Here is a 15,504-nt window from a genome sequence, read left to right on the forward strand (position 1 = left end):
ATTAACAATTATCTGCATAATGACTTTTCTTTTAGACTTTTTAAGATGGATACCACATTAACTTATTTTCAGATATGAGAAATATTGTCTTCTTAGGAGGCACCAATAGAAAAATATTGATATAATAATCAATTTAAATGAGAGCATCAAGGCTATTTGTACTGATAATGTCCTCTCAGGACTGAGTTGGCATGACAGATCCCTCTGTCCAGTTAGCTTTGTTGCACCTTTGTTGCAGCTTGGTGACCTTACATTACAATATTTACTACCATTTTATTATGACAATTATACATTATTATTAGTATTTAATTAATTAAAGTGCTTATAACCTATAGGACATTTTAGGTTATTTCATAATTACAATATGCTTTAGGAAAGATACATTTGGTTCCTCAGCTTCAAAAAATGAGAGTGCAGGTGTTTAAGATTACGTTGTTCACGATTAAGCCAGAGGCTTAACTAGCTGGCTAATATCATATTAATAACTCACATATGAAAAGAGAGCGTAGATCAGATTATATTCCCTAAATCTCTGGCCTATATATATATATTATAACCCCTGGCATATAATAAATGCAGCTTTATGTTTAATAAAAAAAATAAAGTTTGTGGTTTAAAGAGTGCCGTTTGTTATTACCAAAAAGCACAACCAGGAAAAAAATCACTTCATAGATTCAAGAACAGCAATTTCATATTTTTTTTATTTAAATAACACATAATTATGTCTGCTTTGAAAAGTGTAGTGCAAAAACTTAATACATAATTCCTAAATTAAAGAATAAAAGTGTGACCATGAGGAAATGACCTAGTCTTCACCACTTTCCACAGAGAACGTGAGTCCAAAATGACACCTTTGATCTGCCACGCGGTCAAGACAACCGTCCGATGGATCCGTCTATCCAGCATGTCGCCATGACACTAAAACACAACACGTTGAGCTGTTTTTTTTCCCAGTGAAGTGAATGAAACAGGTGAGTTCAAGTGTCAGTATGCCAATCCATTGTCCATGTTCTTCTGCAGGCAGATTGAGTTCCATAGACACACTATGGAGTATTGCATTGAACTTGCTGTCATTTAATGCACATGTCACACTTTAGGGCATTAATTACCTGAGGCTCTCAAAACACAACTACTTCCTGTATTCCCTGTTGATAGAATCATCAGAATAAAAAGCGACGGAGAGGTGAGTTAGGAGGATTTTTTTTTTTTAAAGGCAAGTGGAGGTGATGCTCTTCAGGACGTCAACACTGGACAGGGCAAATAAATTGGATATACTAAAACGTTGTCATTATCTGCCCTGAATTATGTGCACACTATTTCCGGGTAATTCCTATTCTGTGTCATGATTCCCACATTTCATCCACTGTAGTTTCAACAAGTCTGAATTACTCACAGCGTGAGATTTCAATAGCTCCAATATCGGTCATTAAAATTCAATAAAGACACGGTAAAATTCATTTGGACTAATCTCAAAGAAGTGGATTAAAAAAAACAAACTTATTGAAACTCCCGGCTGTTAATCCTTCAGTGATCGAGTGGTATTGACTGTGTGAAGAGGGAATAAGAGCGGCGAATGTGCAGCAGTCATGTGAGCAGTTGGGCTTATTAGCACCGGAGAGGACGGCCCTGGCGATCTGCGACAACGGGGGGAGCCGCTAGTCCAAGACTGTCCACCAGGCAAGCATCAGGTCACTACAACGATGAGCTGAGGAAGAGTGAAATCCAAACCCATCATCGACGTCCATCAACTCTCCTTAAAGATCAACAGGATATCTTCGTCTGTCCCATAGCTCCGCCGAGCCTCCTCAAAGTTACTGATGCTGGTGCAGCACACTCCTGAATCACACACACACACAGACACACACACACACATATAACTTGTTACTACAGTAGCAGTTAGAGGATTATAGTAGTTCAAGAATCAGCTAATTGTCTTTCTCCCATTGTTAGCCCCTCTAGCAGCGTGGCAGCATCTGTCTGTGTGTCCTCCCGTGTCACAATGGCCTTGTTCAGACCTGGCATTAACATGCGTCATGAGTGATCCGATCACAAGTGGACAGATTGACAAGCTTCACAGCTTGTGAACGCACTCAAGACGCATTGAGATCCGAATGCTCAGACCACATTCTGAGGTGGTCTGGGCGACATATGGCCACATTCTTTTAGCAGTGTGTACGCGAATGTGTCCTGGATCACATTAAGGACCGCATACTCATCTGATGTCATGCTTGGATCTGCGGGATCTCTGCGTTCCTCATGTTAATAGACAGGCAGACGCGAGCCGTTATCTGCCTCGCGGCATGGAAGCGGCTTCTGTGTTCTACTGTATTCTATCGGTACAACTGTTCTTTATTAAAATATATCTTATCTATAGGCTACATATCTAGAGACTATCAGACTGGGCACGCAAAGTGCATTATTATAATTATTATGGCTTCCTTCTAATTTCTATTCTAAGCCATATTTCTTTCGCCAAGAAAACGTGTCAACAAGGCATCTACTAAATAAAGTTGCGCTCATTCATGGGTTTACTCACGGTTAGATGTCCTTTCTGTCATTGGATGCATATGATTGATTTGCAGCCTTTGTGTGTGTGTGTGCGTGTGTGTTAAACTACATAAACCAACCCAAACAACCCAAAACAGGATATGCCGCGGCAACCCAAAGTAAAGAAAAAAGATTAACTTAAACTTTGTCTTATTGAAATGAACAAACTATATTAAAGCCCGTTAAAAAACTATTTCGGCTCTTGGCGTCCTTAAACAGCTGCGCTCTCCACAGCTGATACTAAATCAGGATGATGGCAACAGGATGACGGCAACAGCTGGTGCCAAATTTATAAACAATTCAATGCTGTGGTTGGCCACATGGGGCAAAAATACCAATTACTATCAATGTAATGTTTCTCTTATAATAAGGAATTCAACTACTCCTTTCTCAATATTTGGCTCCTACATACCGGCCCCTATTGTTCTAAGTGCAAAACGTAACAATTCAACTAAACAAAAAAATGGAGCCAAACTAAAAATAAATAAATATGTTTCTTATCGTACTACCTCATAACTGTGTTATGTGTTTGAGTGCACTTGAAATCTCGATTTAATCTGAAGTTTCTACTAAAAGGCATATCTTGCTGATTGGCCGCTGTAGAGTGCTGGTCTTTGTCTTCAGCAGTACACTCCTGACATGTCCTCTTGAGTCAGCCTTTGCTTCTATGATTCTACCCAAGATCCATGAGCCTCTAGGGGCATTACTGTCCGCCACCACTACAATATCTCCTGTTCTGAAGTTTCTCTTGGTGCGATTCCACTTCTGCCTTGCTTGCATCAGAGGAAGGTATTCTTTTATCCATCGAGTCCAAAAGAGGTTTGAAATGTACTGGATTTGTCTCCATCTGCGCTTGGCATATAGATCTTCCCTTTGGAACAATCCAGGTGGGAGAATGGGTTGCACCTTGAGCTGCAACAGATGATTGGGTGTAAGGGGTTCCAAGTCATTTGGGTCACTGCAGGTTGTTGTTAAAGGGCGACTGTTAAGTATGGCCTCAACTTCACACATGACTGTTTCCAAGCTTTCGTCATCAAGAGTCTGCTGTTTTGTGACTGACAGAAGGATCCTCTTGATTGAACGAATCAATCTTTCCCACACCCCACCATGGTGTGAACCCGCAGGTGGGTTGAATGTCCATTTTACTCCTCTTTGCAAGAGAGCATCTTTGATCTTATTTAGGTTCCAAGCTTGGAGTGCTTCTCTCAACTCTCTCTCAGTAGCAACAAGATTTGTGCCGTTGTCTGATCTGATTTCCTTAACCTGCCCTCTCCTGCAAATGAAGCGTCTGAATGCATTTATACATGAACTGGTGTCAAGGGAGTGGGCCACTTCTAAGTGAACAGCTCTACAGGACAGACATGTGAAGATTACTCCATATCTTTTTACTAGGCTTCGGCCTCTCTTGACTTCTATTGGTCCGAAGTAGTCTACACCAACAAGTGTGAAGGGAGGTAACTCAGGTGTCAGGCGGTCTCTGGGTAAATCTGCCATTTTTTGCTCACCTAGAGCTGAATGAAGACGTCTGCATGTTACGCACTCTAATATAACCTTTCTAGCGAGGGTGTTCGCACAAGGGATCCAATATTTCCGTCTTAACTGAGATAACATGATGTTTCTTCCACTGTGGCCTACTTGGTCATGGATGTGTTTGAGCAACAGCTTGGAAACATGATGATCCTTCGGCAGGATTATTGGATGCTTTGTTTCCTCTGGCATAGCCGACCTGCTTAGTCTTCCGCCCAGTCTGAGCAGGCTATTCTCCAATCTGGGGTCTAAGTTAAAGATGGGGCTATCCTTTCTTACTGTGAGGCCCTTCTTTAATCTTGCAATCTCATTTTGAAAGCCTTGTTGCTGACAGAAGCATGCAATAGCTTTTTCAGCACCGCTTATGTCATCCACTGAGAGACTGACATTGGTTATGGAGCTTTTAAACTTGTCCATCTTTTCCTTAATTAGTCCATTCCATTTTGCTTGGCTTGCTTCCTGTGACTGGACTGTTTCAACAACTTCTTTTCTTTTCACATGCAGGTCTCGAAGCAGTTTCTTGAGTTTTAGAAGCCAGGCGACTGACTTTGTAAGTCGGTGCCAAGATGAGAAGTAATGAATCAGAGAACTAGTGCTGTTGTGTTGTTCTTTCATTATTGTATTGACAATTACTCGTTCCTTCTTTAGCTCAGGGTCATTTGGACAAATCGAAGTTAGTTCAGTTGTCAAGATGGGCCACTCCTGCTCTGCTCTTTGGAGAAAGACCGGTCCATTCTTCCAAAGATCTGATCTTATGAGGGCTTCAGCAGTTAGACCTCTAGAGGCAAAGTCTGCCGGGTTGTCTTTAGTGTTGATGTATCTCCACTGCTTGACATCTGACACTTCTCTGATGGCACTAATTCGATTGGCCACAAATGTCTGGAATCTTTTGGTCTCATTTTTAATATACTTCAAGACTGCAGTACTGTCAGTCCAAAACACTGATCTTTCTAGCTGCAGATGTAGCTCTGAGGTTAACATCCTCTCCATACGTACTGCTAACATGGCTGCAGTCAACTCCATCCGTGGTATGGTAATCTGCTTGAGGGGCGCTACTCTGGCTTTTCCCATCACAAATGCTACATGCACTTGATCTTGTGTGTTGGTGAGCCGCAGGTAGGACACTGTTCCATAGCCAAGCTCACTCGCGTCACAAAAATGGTGCAATTGTGCCCATTTTATCTTGTCGAAGCTTGGTGGTTTAATGCATCTGCTAATGCTGAAGTTCTCAACCGTATGAAGATCTGCAAGCCACCTTTGCCATGGTTGAATGAAACCATCTGGGACCTTTTCGTCCCATCCATATTTTAGCTTGCAGAGCTCTTGCAAGATTAGCTTTGCAGTGAAGATGAATGGTGCTATAAATCCAAGAGGGTCGTAAACAGAGCTTACGACCGACAAAATGCCTCTTCTAGTACAGGCTTGCTGCTTAAGTGCAACCTTGAATGTGAACTTGTCATCTTCCACTGACCACTGGATTCCAAGAGCTCGTTCAATGGGAAGGTCTTCTGAGTCTAAGTCCAAGCTCTTTATTTCTTTTGCTCTGTCTTCTTTGGGTATAGAAGCCAAAACATCTCTGCTGTTACTCACCCATTTTGTGAGATGGAATCCACCTTGTGCACAGAGTCTGCAGAGTTCTTTACAGAGTGCTATTGCTTGTCTTTCTGTGGACACGGACTTAAGACAATCATCAACGTAGAAGTTGTCCATTACAGTGCCGATGGCCTCAGCAGAGAATTTATCCTTGTTGTCCTCTGCAACTTTTTTGAGTGCGTAGCTAGCACAGCTTGAAGATGACGTAGCTCCAAACAAATGGACTGTCATCCTGTACTCCTCAAGGCTTTGGTGGAAATCACCTCCTGGCCACCATAGAAAGCGCAGGAAGTCTTTGTCTGTTGGTGTGACTCTAACTTGATGGAACATACCTTCTATGTCAGCCATCATAGCAACAGGGTCCTTCCTGAAACGTAACAAGACACCTATGAGGGTGCTGGTTAAGTTTGGACCTTGAATGAGCTCATTATTCAGTGAGAATCCATTGAAAGAGGCGGAGCAGTCAAACACAACACGGATTTTTTCCTTCTTGGGATGGTATACGCCATGGTGTGGTACATACCACACCTTTCCATCGTTTCTTTTAAAGGTCACCTATTATGCAAAATGCACTTTTCCACGTCTTTTAAACATCAATATCTGTCCCCAGTGTGTCTACAGGCCACCATAGTATCATAAAAGACCATCCTCTCTCTTTTTCTCCTCCTCCGTTTGTCCGGAAATGGGTGCAGAAAAAAAATTCGCTTTTTTCCTTGTATTCTGACGTCGTTAGAGAATGCAAGCCACGTGAGGGTTTCCTGGTCGAACCAGAGAGAACCTTCAGTAGCTGACCCCGCCCCACAGCGCGTCACTGTCTCTTCTCCTCAACCGAACTTGAGCAAAGTAGCTCCTACAGTTAGTCTGCAAGAACCAGCAGAACAGGCTTCATGTACTCCCATCATCTAAATATAACATGTTCTTTCACAAAGGCTTTATGTAATTACACTGTTTAAACAGATGATATTTATATATTATATATATTTGATGTCATGCATGTAGAAGAGTACAGGTAGTAAATAGTGACTTGTAAGCAACACAACACATTTCTGTTTCACAGTCAAACTTTATTTGAGTAGACAGATGACAATATTAATTATTCACAGCATTTGTAATCATCCCACCTGCAGTTATGTTAACATGGTACAGGAGAAAGTCTTCAGCTCTGGTAAACTATGGTAAGCTAAGCTCGGGTGGTCTGTAGTCATGGTAACACAGAGACAGCTACTACTGTAAATAATATACCATTACTCTGATCTTCCATACATTTATCTTTTAGCAGAAATAATGAACTGACTACTGTTTCACATCTTCTATTTTCCACCCTGATGGTCGCTGTGTTTACACACCGTGTCATAGCGGTAGCATGTAGCTAACCCGTTAGCATGTAGCTACATGCTAACGGGTTAGCTCTGTATCTCCCATCTGCCCACAGCTGTCTGCTCTCCTCTGGGATGATTCTGTCGGTCATTTCTCACAGATGGATCTGTAAAGACAGACGTAAAACAGAGTGTATGTTTACGGTTTACAGAGTTGATGCATGAGGTAAACACTGAGTTAACTAACAGAGATATAAATAGTATTATTTACCTGAGAGAAACCGTCAGGAAAACCTGGAATCTGGACCGCAGATGTTCATCATGTGTCGCCGATTTCTGATCAGATTCCTCCGGTAACGTGCGCTGGGTGAAGTTTCTGGTTTATAAACTTTAAAGTGGTTTATAAGCTCTATTCTAGCTCCTCTCTCTCCCTGCTCTCAGGCCGCGAGGGGGGCGGGGAGGGTGACGCTGTGTTGTTGAGGACGTTTGATTGACAGAAAACGCTGACCAATCAGAGCAGAGTGGGAGGAGACAGAGGCTACAGACACAGAAATCAGCACTTTTGGAAATGGGCTGAAACAGAGGTTATAGAGACATGCTGGAATGCATGATCTGATTGTTTTTTTGAAAAAAAAACTTCAGAGACATGGTTTGGAGGTGTCTGAGACCTATAATAACTAGTTTAAATGGAGTATAATATGTGACCTTTAAGCTCCGACCTTGGTACAGCTTCAGCATGACCTTTTTCTATGACCCCTTGCAGGAAGGCGGTGTATTCTTCTTTTAACTTTGTATCCTTTTGTAACTTTCGTTTCAGGCATGATGCACGCTGCTGGACCACTTGACGATTATCAGGCACTTTAACTTCGTCCTTTTTAAAGGGCAATGGTAGCTGATAGTGTCCATCCTTGTTTTCAGCCCTTTCCATTATCCCCATGAATCTTTTGTCCTCCACCGACATCTCATTTTTTTCTTCATAGGCTTTTTCAGGGAAGTCATGGTTATACTGCTGTAATAGCAAATCACTCAGGTTAGATACTGAAATGCGATTAGCATAGATGACTGGATTATTTTCATTAGCAGGGTTATCCAAAAGGCCATTTACCACCCATCCTAAGGCGGTTCTGACGGCATAGGGCCCATCGCCTTGGCTGTTGATAACTTGCTGTGGTTCTAGAAGCTTTGGTGCATTCATTCCTATGAGTAGCCCAATGTCTGCATCAATGTGTGGTATATGGACCTCTTTTAGGTAGGGCCATTTTTTGATCATGTCATCAGTGATTACATGCTCTTTCGTGACTGGAATTTCATCCTGAGTGTATGTCTCAGGGAGCTGTAAAAATTCCTCTCCATCAAGACCGCTCACTTCAAGGCCTTTGAGCACACTGCTTCCCACTATTTTCTGTTGACCCATAGTGCGCAACAGGATTCTTGTTTTCTTTCCTTGGACTTGTAACTGCTGTCTAAGGGCTTCAGTGCAGAAGGTTGCAGAGCTTCCTTGATCCAAGAATGCATGTGTCTGTATTATCAGATTTGAATTTAATGCCTTTACTTGAACAGGTATCACAGAAAGTGGGACTAATTGAGTGTTACCGGCCCCCGTGCAAGCATTGGAGTCCAAAGAGACTAGTGCACTTACAGATGCTTTCTCTGTCTTTACTGGATTTTCAAATGTCCGTCTTTGCATATGTAGGACTGTTGGATGCCTGAGAGTACACTCTTTGCAGATCAATCTTTTCTGACAGTTTCTACTAAGATGCCCTCTGGTGAGACAGCCAAAACATATGCCTTTTCCTTTAAGGAAGGAGATCTTGTCAGCATGACTTATTTTTCCAAAATTCATGCATGTTTCTAATCCATGATTTGCATTGCAGTATGGACAAGGCTGTAGAACTGGTGTTAAGCTGTGAGGACTCGCAGGAGTGTTTGACTTGGGAGCGAGAACTGAGTTGTTTGAAGTTGCTATGGTGACGAAGCTACTTCTTTTATAAGCTGGAGCAATTCTCGGCTTAGAGTCCTTGGTTACTTTACTGTCCCTTTTGGATAAACCATCTTGCAAATCACCAAACAATGGATCCATAGCGATATTTGCATGTCTTTCAACAAACTCAACCAGTTGTCGGAACTGGGCCCTTTTATTGCTGCGTTCATAGTGGTCATAAGCTGTTGTCCTCCATCTCTCCCGTAGCTTATATGGGAGCTTTGCTACCACACACTTCATGTTGGTAGCATGATTCATTTCCTTTAGAGCATTGATGTTTACCATGGCATTACAGCAGCCACGTAAGAACAGTGAATATGAATGCAAAGCTTTGCTGTCCTCCGCCTTTATAGGACTCCAATTGAGAGCTTTCTCCTGATATGCATGAGCGATGAGGATTTCGTTGCCATAATGTTTTTGTAACAGCCTTTTAGCTTCTTTGTAGCCTTTTCCTGTTTCCATGTGTTGACAGCTTTTAACAAGTGACTTTGCTTGTCCTTCAGTGAACTGTTCCAAAAAGAGCAGTCTGTCTTGGTTACTGCTTGTTCTCTCTTCAATGCACTGTTCAAATGTCCTCATAAAGTTAATATATTTAAGCGGGTCTCCTTTAAACACAGGAATTTCTCTAGATGGTAAGGCTGCAAGTCTCTGTTCATTTATTAGCATGTCTGTTATCATGTTTTGTTTCTGCATGACACCAACCAAACTGTTTCTGGCACCTTTAAATGATGAGCGTTTGTTAGATACAGTGCGGTATCCATCCATGTCTCGTCTTGTATAAGTGTCTCTCTTTTGTTCAACAGGTAAATAATTTGTGACATTTTTAGTTCCTTTCGACTTTGCTGAAATTTTAGATCCTTTGCCCTTTAAAGACTCCCATTTATATTCATCCTCCTCTTCTGAATCATCTCCATCATCATCAGGATTGTCATCATCTTCATCGTCATCGTCATCATCATCATCATCATCATCATCATCATCATCATCCTCAGATTCCATATCTGTCCTTTCTATAGGTGGGAATGAAGCCAGCTGAGCAGATTCAAAATATTCATTCATTTTATCTTCAGCTGTTGCAATGGGAAACTGCTGCAATTCATTATCCATTATGTTCATTGCTTGAATTCTTGCTTCAGCGACAGCAATATCCGTGTCAATAGACAGGCGTTCCTTTTTTGCTTTCAAGTCAAGTTCTTCTTTTTCCAATTCTACTTTCTTTTCTAATGCAGCAGCACGTGCAAGCAACTCAGCTTTCTTGGCCTCTGCTTCTCTGTGTATTGAGGAGCTAGTGGATGCTTTGCTGCCTTTTGATGTAACTGAAGCATTTTCATTTTCTTTCTCACTTTCAGGAGACTGCATTATATTTTCCACAGGAGGAGCACGTTCAATCCATTTTTCCACCTTTCTTTTGAAATCTTTGTTATTAGCATGTTTTGGTAAATACCAATATCTATGATCACGCTCCTTCTCATCATCAGGCAATAATTCTTGTACCGTCTGATGCAGCGCAGCAAACGCAGTTAACAACTTGCAAAATACACTCGCATAACGTTTGACATCACTCAGGTTGTCATACGTGCCAAGAAGTGGCTCTAATACATTAATTTTGCTCGTCAACTTTGCCAGCGCCGCTCTTCTTGCGTTTTTCTGTTTAAATAAAGCAGCTTCTGCGGCTTTTAAGGTGAGTTTTCTCTCGCGCTTTGCGCGCACCGCCTGAACACTTTCAGGTCCGTGTAATTCATCCTCTTCAGCCATACTAACAGGCTACACCATGCAGCTCATCACAAACATTTCTTCATCTTCTTTCACGCTGTTTTCCCGATCTCACACTCCTTCCATCCCGATGTAATTTCCTTTTTTCGTTCCACTACGTCGCACATTTGAAAGTTTTTTAACTAATATTATAGCTTCCTTCTAATTTCTATTCTAAGCCATATTTCTTTCGCCAAGAAAACGTGTCAACAACGCATCTACTAAATAAAGTTGCGCTCATTCATGGGTTTACTCACGGTTAGATGTCCTTTCTGTCATTGGATGCATATGATTGATTTGCAGCCTTTGTGTGTGTGTGTGCGTGTGTGTTAAACTACATAAACCAACCCAAACAACCCAAAACAGGATATTCCGCGGCAACCCAAAGTAAAGAAAAAAGATTAACTTAAACTTTGTCTTATTGAAATGAACAAACTATATTAAAGCCCGTTAAAAAACTATTTCGGCTCTTGGCGTCCTTAAACAGCTGCGCTCTCCACAGCTGATACTAAATCAGGAAGACAGCAACAGGATGACGGCAACAGGATGACGGCAACAGGATGACGGCAACAGCTGGTGCCAAATTTATAAACAATTCAATGCTGTGGTTGGCCACATGGGGCAAAAATACCAATTACTATCAACATAATGTTTCTCTTATAATAAGGAATTCAACTACTCCTTTCTCAATATTTGGCTCCTACAATAATACTGTCGTCTCTCTGAAGCTCTGTACGCCGCTGTTGTCTGGAAAAGGCGGCGTTGTCTGCGGCATGGAGATCCCCAGGGACCGCTGGTACAATAACCTTTTATTTAGATGTTAATAAAAATGTACCCGAATTCACGAATATGTAGGATATTACTACTGACATTCATGTAATATTACATCACAACGTCGGCTGTATTAGCCATGTGTTTACTTACTTGTTTACTTATTAATATTATATTCCATTTCTGCCAATAGATCCCCCTAAATGCTACACACTGGTCCTTTAATCTAAGGCTACAATTAACAATCATTTTCATAAATGTTTGATTTTTTTTTTTTTATTTATCGGCTTAGTCAAGTTGTCAGAGCCCAGGGGTGAAGACTTCATATTTCACGTTTTGTCTGACCAACAGTCCCAAAGTCAAACTGTTATCTAATTATTATTAATTATGAAAAGCCGCAAATCCTTACATTTGAGAAGCTGGAAAACTGCACGTTGGACATTTTTGCTTGAGAAATGACTCTTACAATTAAACGAGTATCAGAAGTGTTGGTGATTATTTTCTATAAATCAACGTGTCGATTCATCCACTAATTTTTCCAGCTCTATTTTTACCTAAAAGGAACTAAATCCCTTATGGTGGCAAAAAGAGCAACAGGGGATCCGAGTCCTGATGTAACTTCTGACACCATCTCTTGGCATTATATTTAAAATCTCTGACATTAAATCTATTTTAGACTGTTTTCAGAAAGACAGTTTTCCGCTGCAACCCATTGATACTGTAACTGTTTTCTGAATTTTCAAATACAGTTATGCCACATTCTGCTTGTGCTTTGAACAAATGACATTACTCACGGTCAGAATACGCAGGGTTGTTGTAGAAAACACAGCCAGTGGTCCTGTTGAAGCCGCACATTACCACAAAATGACCCTGGTACTCCGGCTTCCTGCAGAAACACTTCTGGCCCACAGGCAGGAAGCAGCAGTACTTGACGGGCGAGGAGCAGAGTTCACATGTCAAGACCACGGCGTTGACCAGCACTATAGCAACGTGGCCCTGCTCGAGATGAGACTGGATTTCCTGAACCGTCACAGAGCTATGAGAAAACATCCACAAAATACATGTCAGGTGTTAGGTTTACTTTGTGTAAGGCAAAAGCTGGTGGCTTGTCCAAATGAATATTATTTATTAACAGAAAACTCACCATTTCTTCACCACCACACTATTGCTCTCTGCTTTGAGGAAGAGCTCATTCACTCTGTCTTCTTCTGTATCAAAGTGTTTCTTGTAGAAGGACTGCATACCAAAAGACAACAAAGACACTGTCACACACAGAAAACTAAAAACAATCAAAACTGGTTGGACAGTACTGACAGCTTAGACTCAGCAAAGTACCTGATTCCTGAAGCCCTTATCAACACCCAGAGTCTGCGTGCAAAAGCAGTGTTTGATTCCTAAATGGCACATGAGGTAGGCCAGGTCAATAGTCCACACACTTTCTGTCAGCTTGAGATCCCAGCATGCTCTCTGAAACTCCTCATCACTGACTGGATGGAGGTACCTGCGAGATTGGACAGTTAAAGGGGAATTACGCCCATTGTCAAAATTCATACACGTTATTCCTTTGGTCTAAGACAGTCCAAAAAATATTAGTAAACACGAACAACTCTCTCCCAAATCCCAAAACTACAGTGCTAAAACTCAAACTTGAAATGTCATATAGGGTATACATCAGACCAGCAATATGTCATCCAGAGTGGGCTCGCATGACCACGCCCCCTTTTGGGGGAAAACAATCTTGTGTCCCTCGTAGACGGTAACAGAGTAAACAGAAGAAGTTGAAACATGTCTCCAAACTTCTACTTTAAACAAACCGGTAAATAGTAATAACGCTACGCCGAAGAAGAGTTGCTGTGTAGTTGGTAGCACCAACAATAAATCCAAAAACGCTGATCTCCGATTTGTTCCTCTGCTGCAGTAATACAGTCATACATTAACGTTATAGCTGCATCAGACTGTCATCTCCAACTAAATCTCAGCCTATAGATCAAACTGTTGGCTTTTAACACGTTGGTTATTTACAGACAACACTTAGCAGAACGGGATTCAATCAAATATGTAGAGAAGTCTGGATAAGCAATATCTGGCCATTGTGTTGGACGGGGGAAGACTGAAGGGCTTAATTTATTAAGGTATCGCGAACGCTCAGGTTCAGGCAAGGTCACAAAATAATTATTAGACGTGTATGAAACAAATGTTTGTATAACAACAGATGAATGCATACAAATTTGTCAGAATTACAATCCAAACATTCATCAAATTGCATTGAAGTCTAGGAGATCGTCGGTTTTCTTTCCCCCAAAAGGGGGCGCGGCTTTGACTTTTTACGAAGTACCCGTATGTGCCGGTCTGATGTATAAATTGTGGATCTCCTCTATAGACAATGAATAGAGAAAGATGTTCTAGATGACACTGAGAGCACTGAGAGCACCCAGGGGGGTGTCCTGAATATATGGGTACATTTTCTGTTTCACAACTGAGAGCACTACTATAGAATAAAACTCATTTGGGTATAAAAAAAGAAAACAAATATTCTGTGGGTCCACAAAATCAGTCTCCCATTCATTACCTATGGAGCAGCTCCAGACGTAAAACCTGATGACATCAAAAGGTTGAGACTTACTTCCCTTCTTCTGGCTTTTAGAGAGAGTAGCTCATGATCACTAATATTGATTGAGCTTTCACCATACATGTTACAATCATGTTACAAGTTAGTACAACTTCAACACCATCTGTATGGTGATGACAGTAGTTATTCAGAGCATTACATCATGACATTATTACATTGTTATGGCATTATGCAAAAACGATGATGATTTTAGAAGCTTTTAGAACTTTAGTGATCACTTACTTGAGGACCATCCTGGAGCAGGCTAAGCCACAGTCCCAGTGGTACAGCTGCCGAATCACAGGCACATTCAGCAGGACGGCATCCTCTGAGGAAACCCATGGTGGTCATCATTAGTTACTCTTTAACATGTAAACTGAGGCTGCTATCAGAACAACAACGCTAAGCTAAGCTAGCATCATCAGGTGTGTCACTCACCTGTCATTCTGTTGGATTCCTTCTTAGACGAGCGGCCGACTAGCTAACTGCAGACCAGCTGCTCAGTGGTGTTTACAGCATGTTAGCAGCCGGGGTCGGGTTGCTTCATTCATGGAAGCTAGCTACAGAGACCAGCTGCAGGTTAGCTGTGAGGCTAACAGTGCTGATGCTAACTAGTGTGCTCCAGGTCCGAGACGAGCTCCTCCACGCTCACCGCTGCTCCACATACACTTATTAGTGAACTAAACTAACAGGGGATGCAAGTAAGAAACATTTTTTTTCTTTACAAAGTTGTTGTGACGATGCCTCTATGCAAGAGGCTCTGCTCCACTGCTCTGTTGTTTGCTAGCAGACTGAGAACAAGGCCTATGGAAAGGAGGCTAGGTCACTAGTCTTGGATGTGGGGTATGACGCATGCGCAGTGTAACTGAAGCTGCGGTCGTGCGTTTCGATTGGCTCAACTTCGGCGAGATTTTACTGCGCATGTGCTATACCCCTTAGATATGACGCGTGATCTAGCCTTCTTTCTATAGGCCTTGACTGAGAAGAAGCTTCTTGTGTTGGTTCGGTCATGTTGTCTCTTATAATGATGCTGCCCCCGTGCGGTGTGGGGGACTCATCTCTAACATGTGAGACTAGATATGAGACCAGAAGGTAATTTCATTAAAAATATGTATATGGAAGGATAGCTTTGTCTTGGAGAAAAATGGATTTACCTTGGATACATGTATGGGTGAGGGAGATGGCATCTTGTGTCATACTGGAGACACTTACATACATAACCAGAGGAAAAGCAGCAGAATTTGAAAATGTTTGGAAACCTTTGTTGGAGTTTCTTGGACGTCAAGGGGCACAGTCACATTGAAACTGCTGCTGGGACCCCTGCTGCTGAGTGCTGTTGTTGAAACCGTTGTGTGTTGTTGTGGGGGTTTTTTTTGTTGGTTTTTTTGTTCTTCTTCTTTGAGGTATTT

At 41.7% G+C, this 15,504-nt stretch overlaps 1 protein-coding gene across 1 annotated transcript; it reads right to left on the minus strand.

Annotated features, from left to right (window-relative positions):
* Positions 1-683: 683 nt before the first annotated feature.
* On the minus strand, positions 684-14,932 carry gucd1 (guanylyl cyclase domain containing 1). Its single transcript, XM_074637183.1, has 6 exons — positions 14,534-14,932; positions 14,339-14,423; positions 12,823-12,988; positions 12,632-12,723; positions 12,282-12,523; positions 684-1,836 (listed from the first exon to the last, which is right to left on the minus strand). The coding sequence occupies exons 1-6, from the start codon at positions 14,538-14,540 to the stop codon at positions 1,745-1,747; spliced, it is 684 nt and encodes a 227-aa protein (XP_074493284.1). The 5' UTR covers positions 14,541-14,932; the 3' UTR covers positions 684-1,744.
* Between the last annotated feature and the right edge of the window lie 572 nt (positions 14,933-15,504).

Source organism: Sebastes fasciatus, chromosome 6 (assembly GCF_043250625.1).
Source record: "Sebastes fasciatus isolate fSebFas1 chromosome 6, fSebFas1.pri, whole genome shotgun sequence".
Classification (NCBI taxonomy): Eukaryota; Metazoa; Chordata; class Actinopteri; order Perciformes; family Sebastidae; genus Sebastes; species Sebastes fasciatus.

Bases quoted from the DNA above. Each gene is read 5' to 3' on its own strand.
- gucd1 (XM_074637183.1), bottom strand. The intron at 12,724-12,822 runs GTACTTTGCTGA...TTTGGTATGCAG, and splicing joins ATAAGGGCTTCAGGAATCAG to TCCTTCTACAAGAAACACTT. The intron at 1,837-12,281 runs GTGAGTAATGTC...TGTGTGATTCAG, and splicing joins CAACCCTGCGTATTCTGACC to GAGTGTGCTGCACCAGCATC.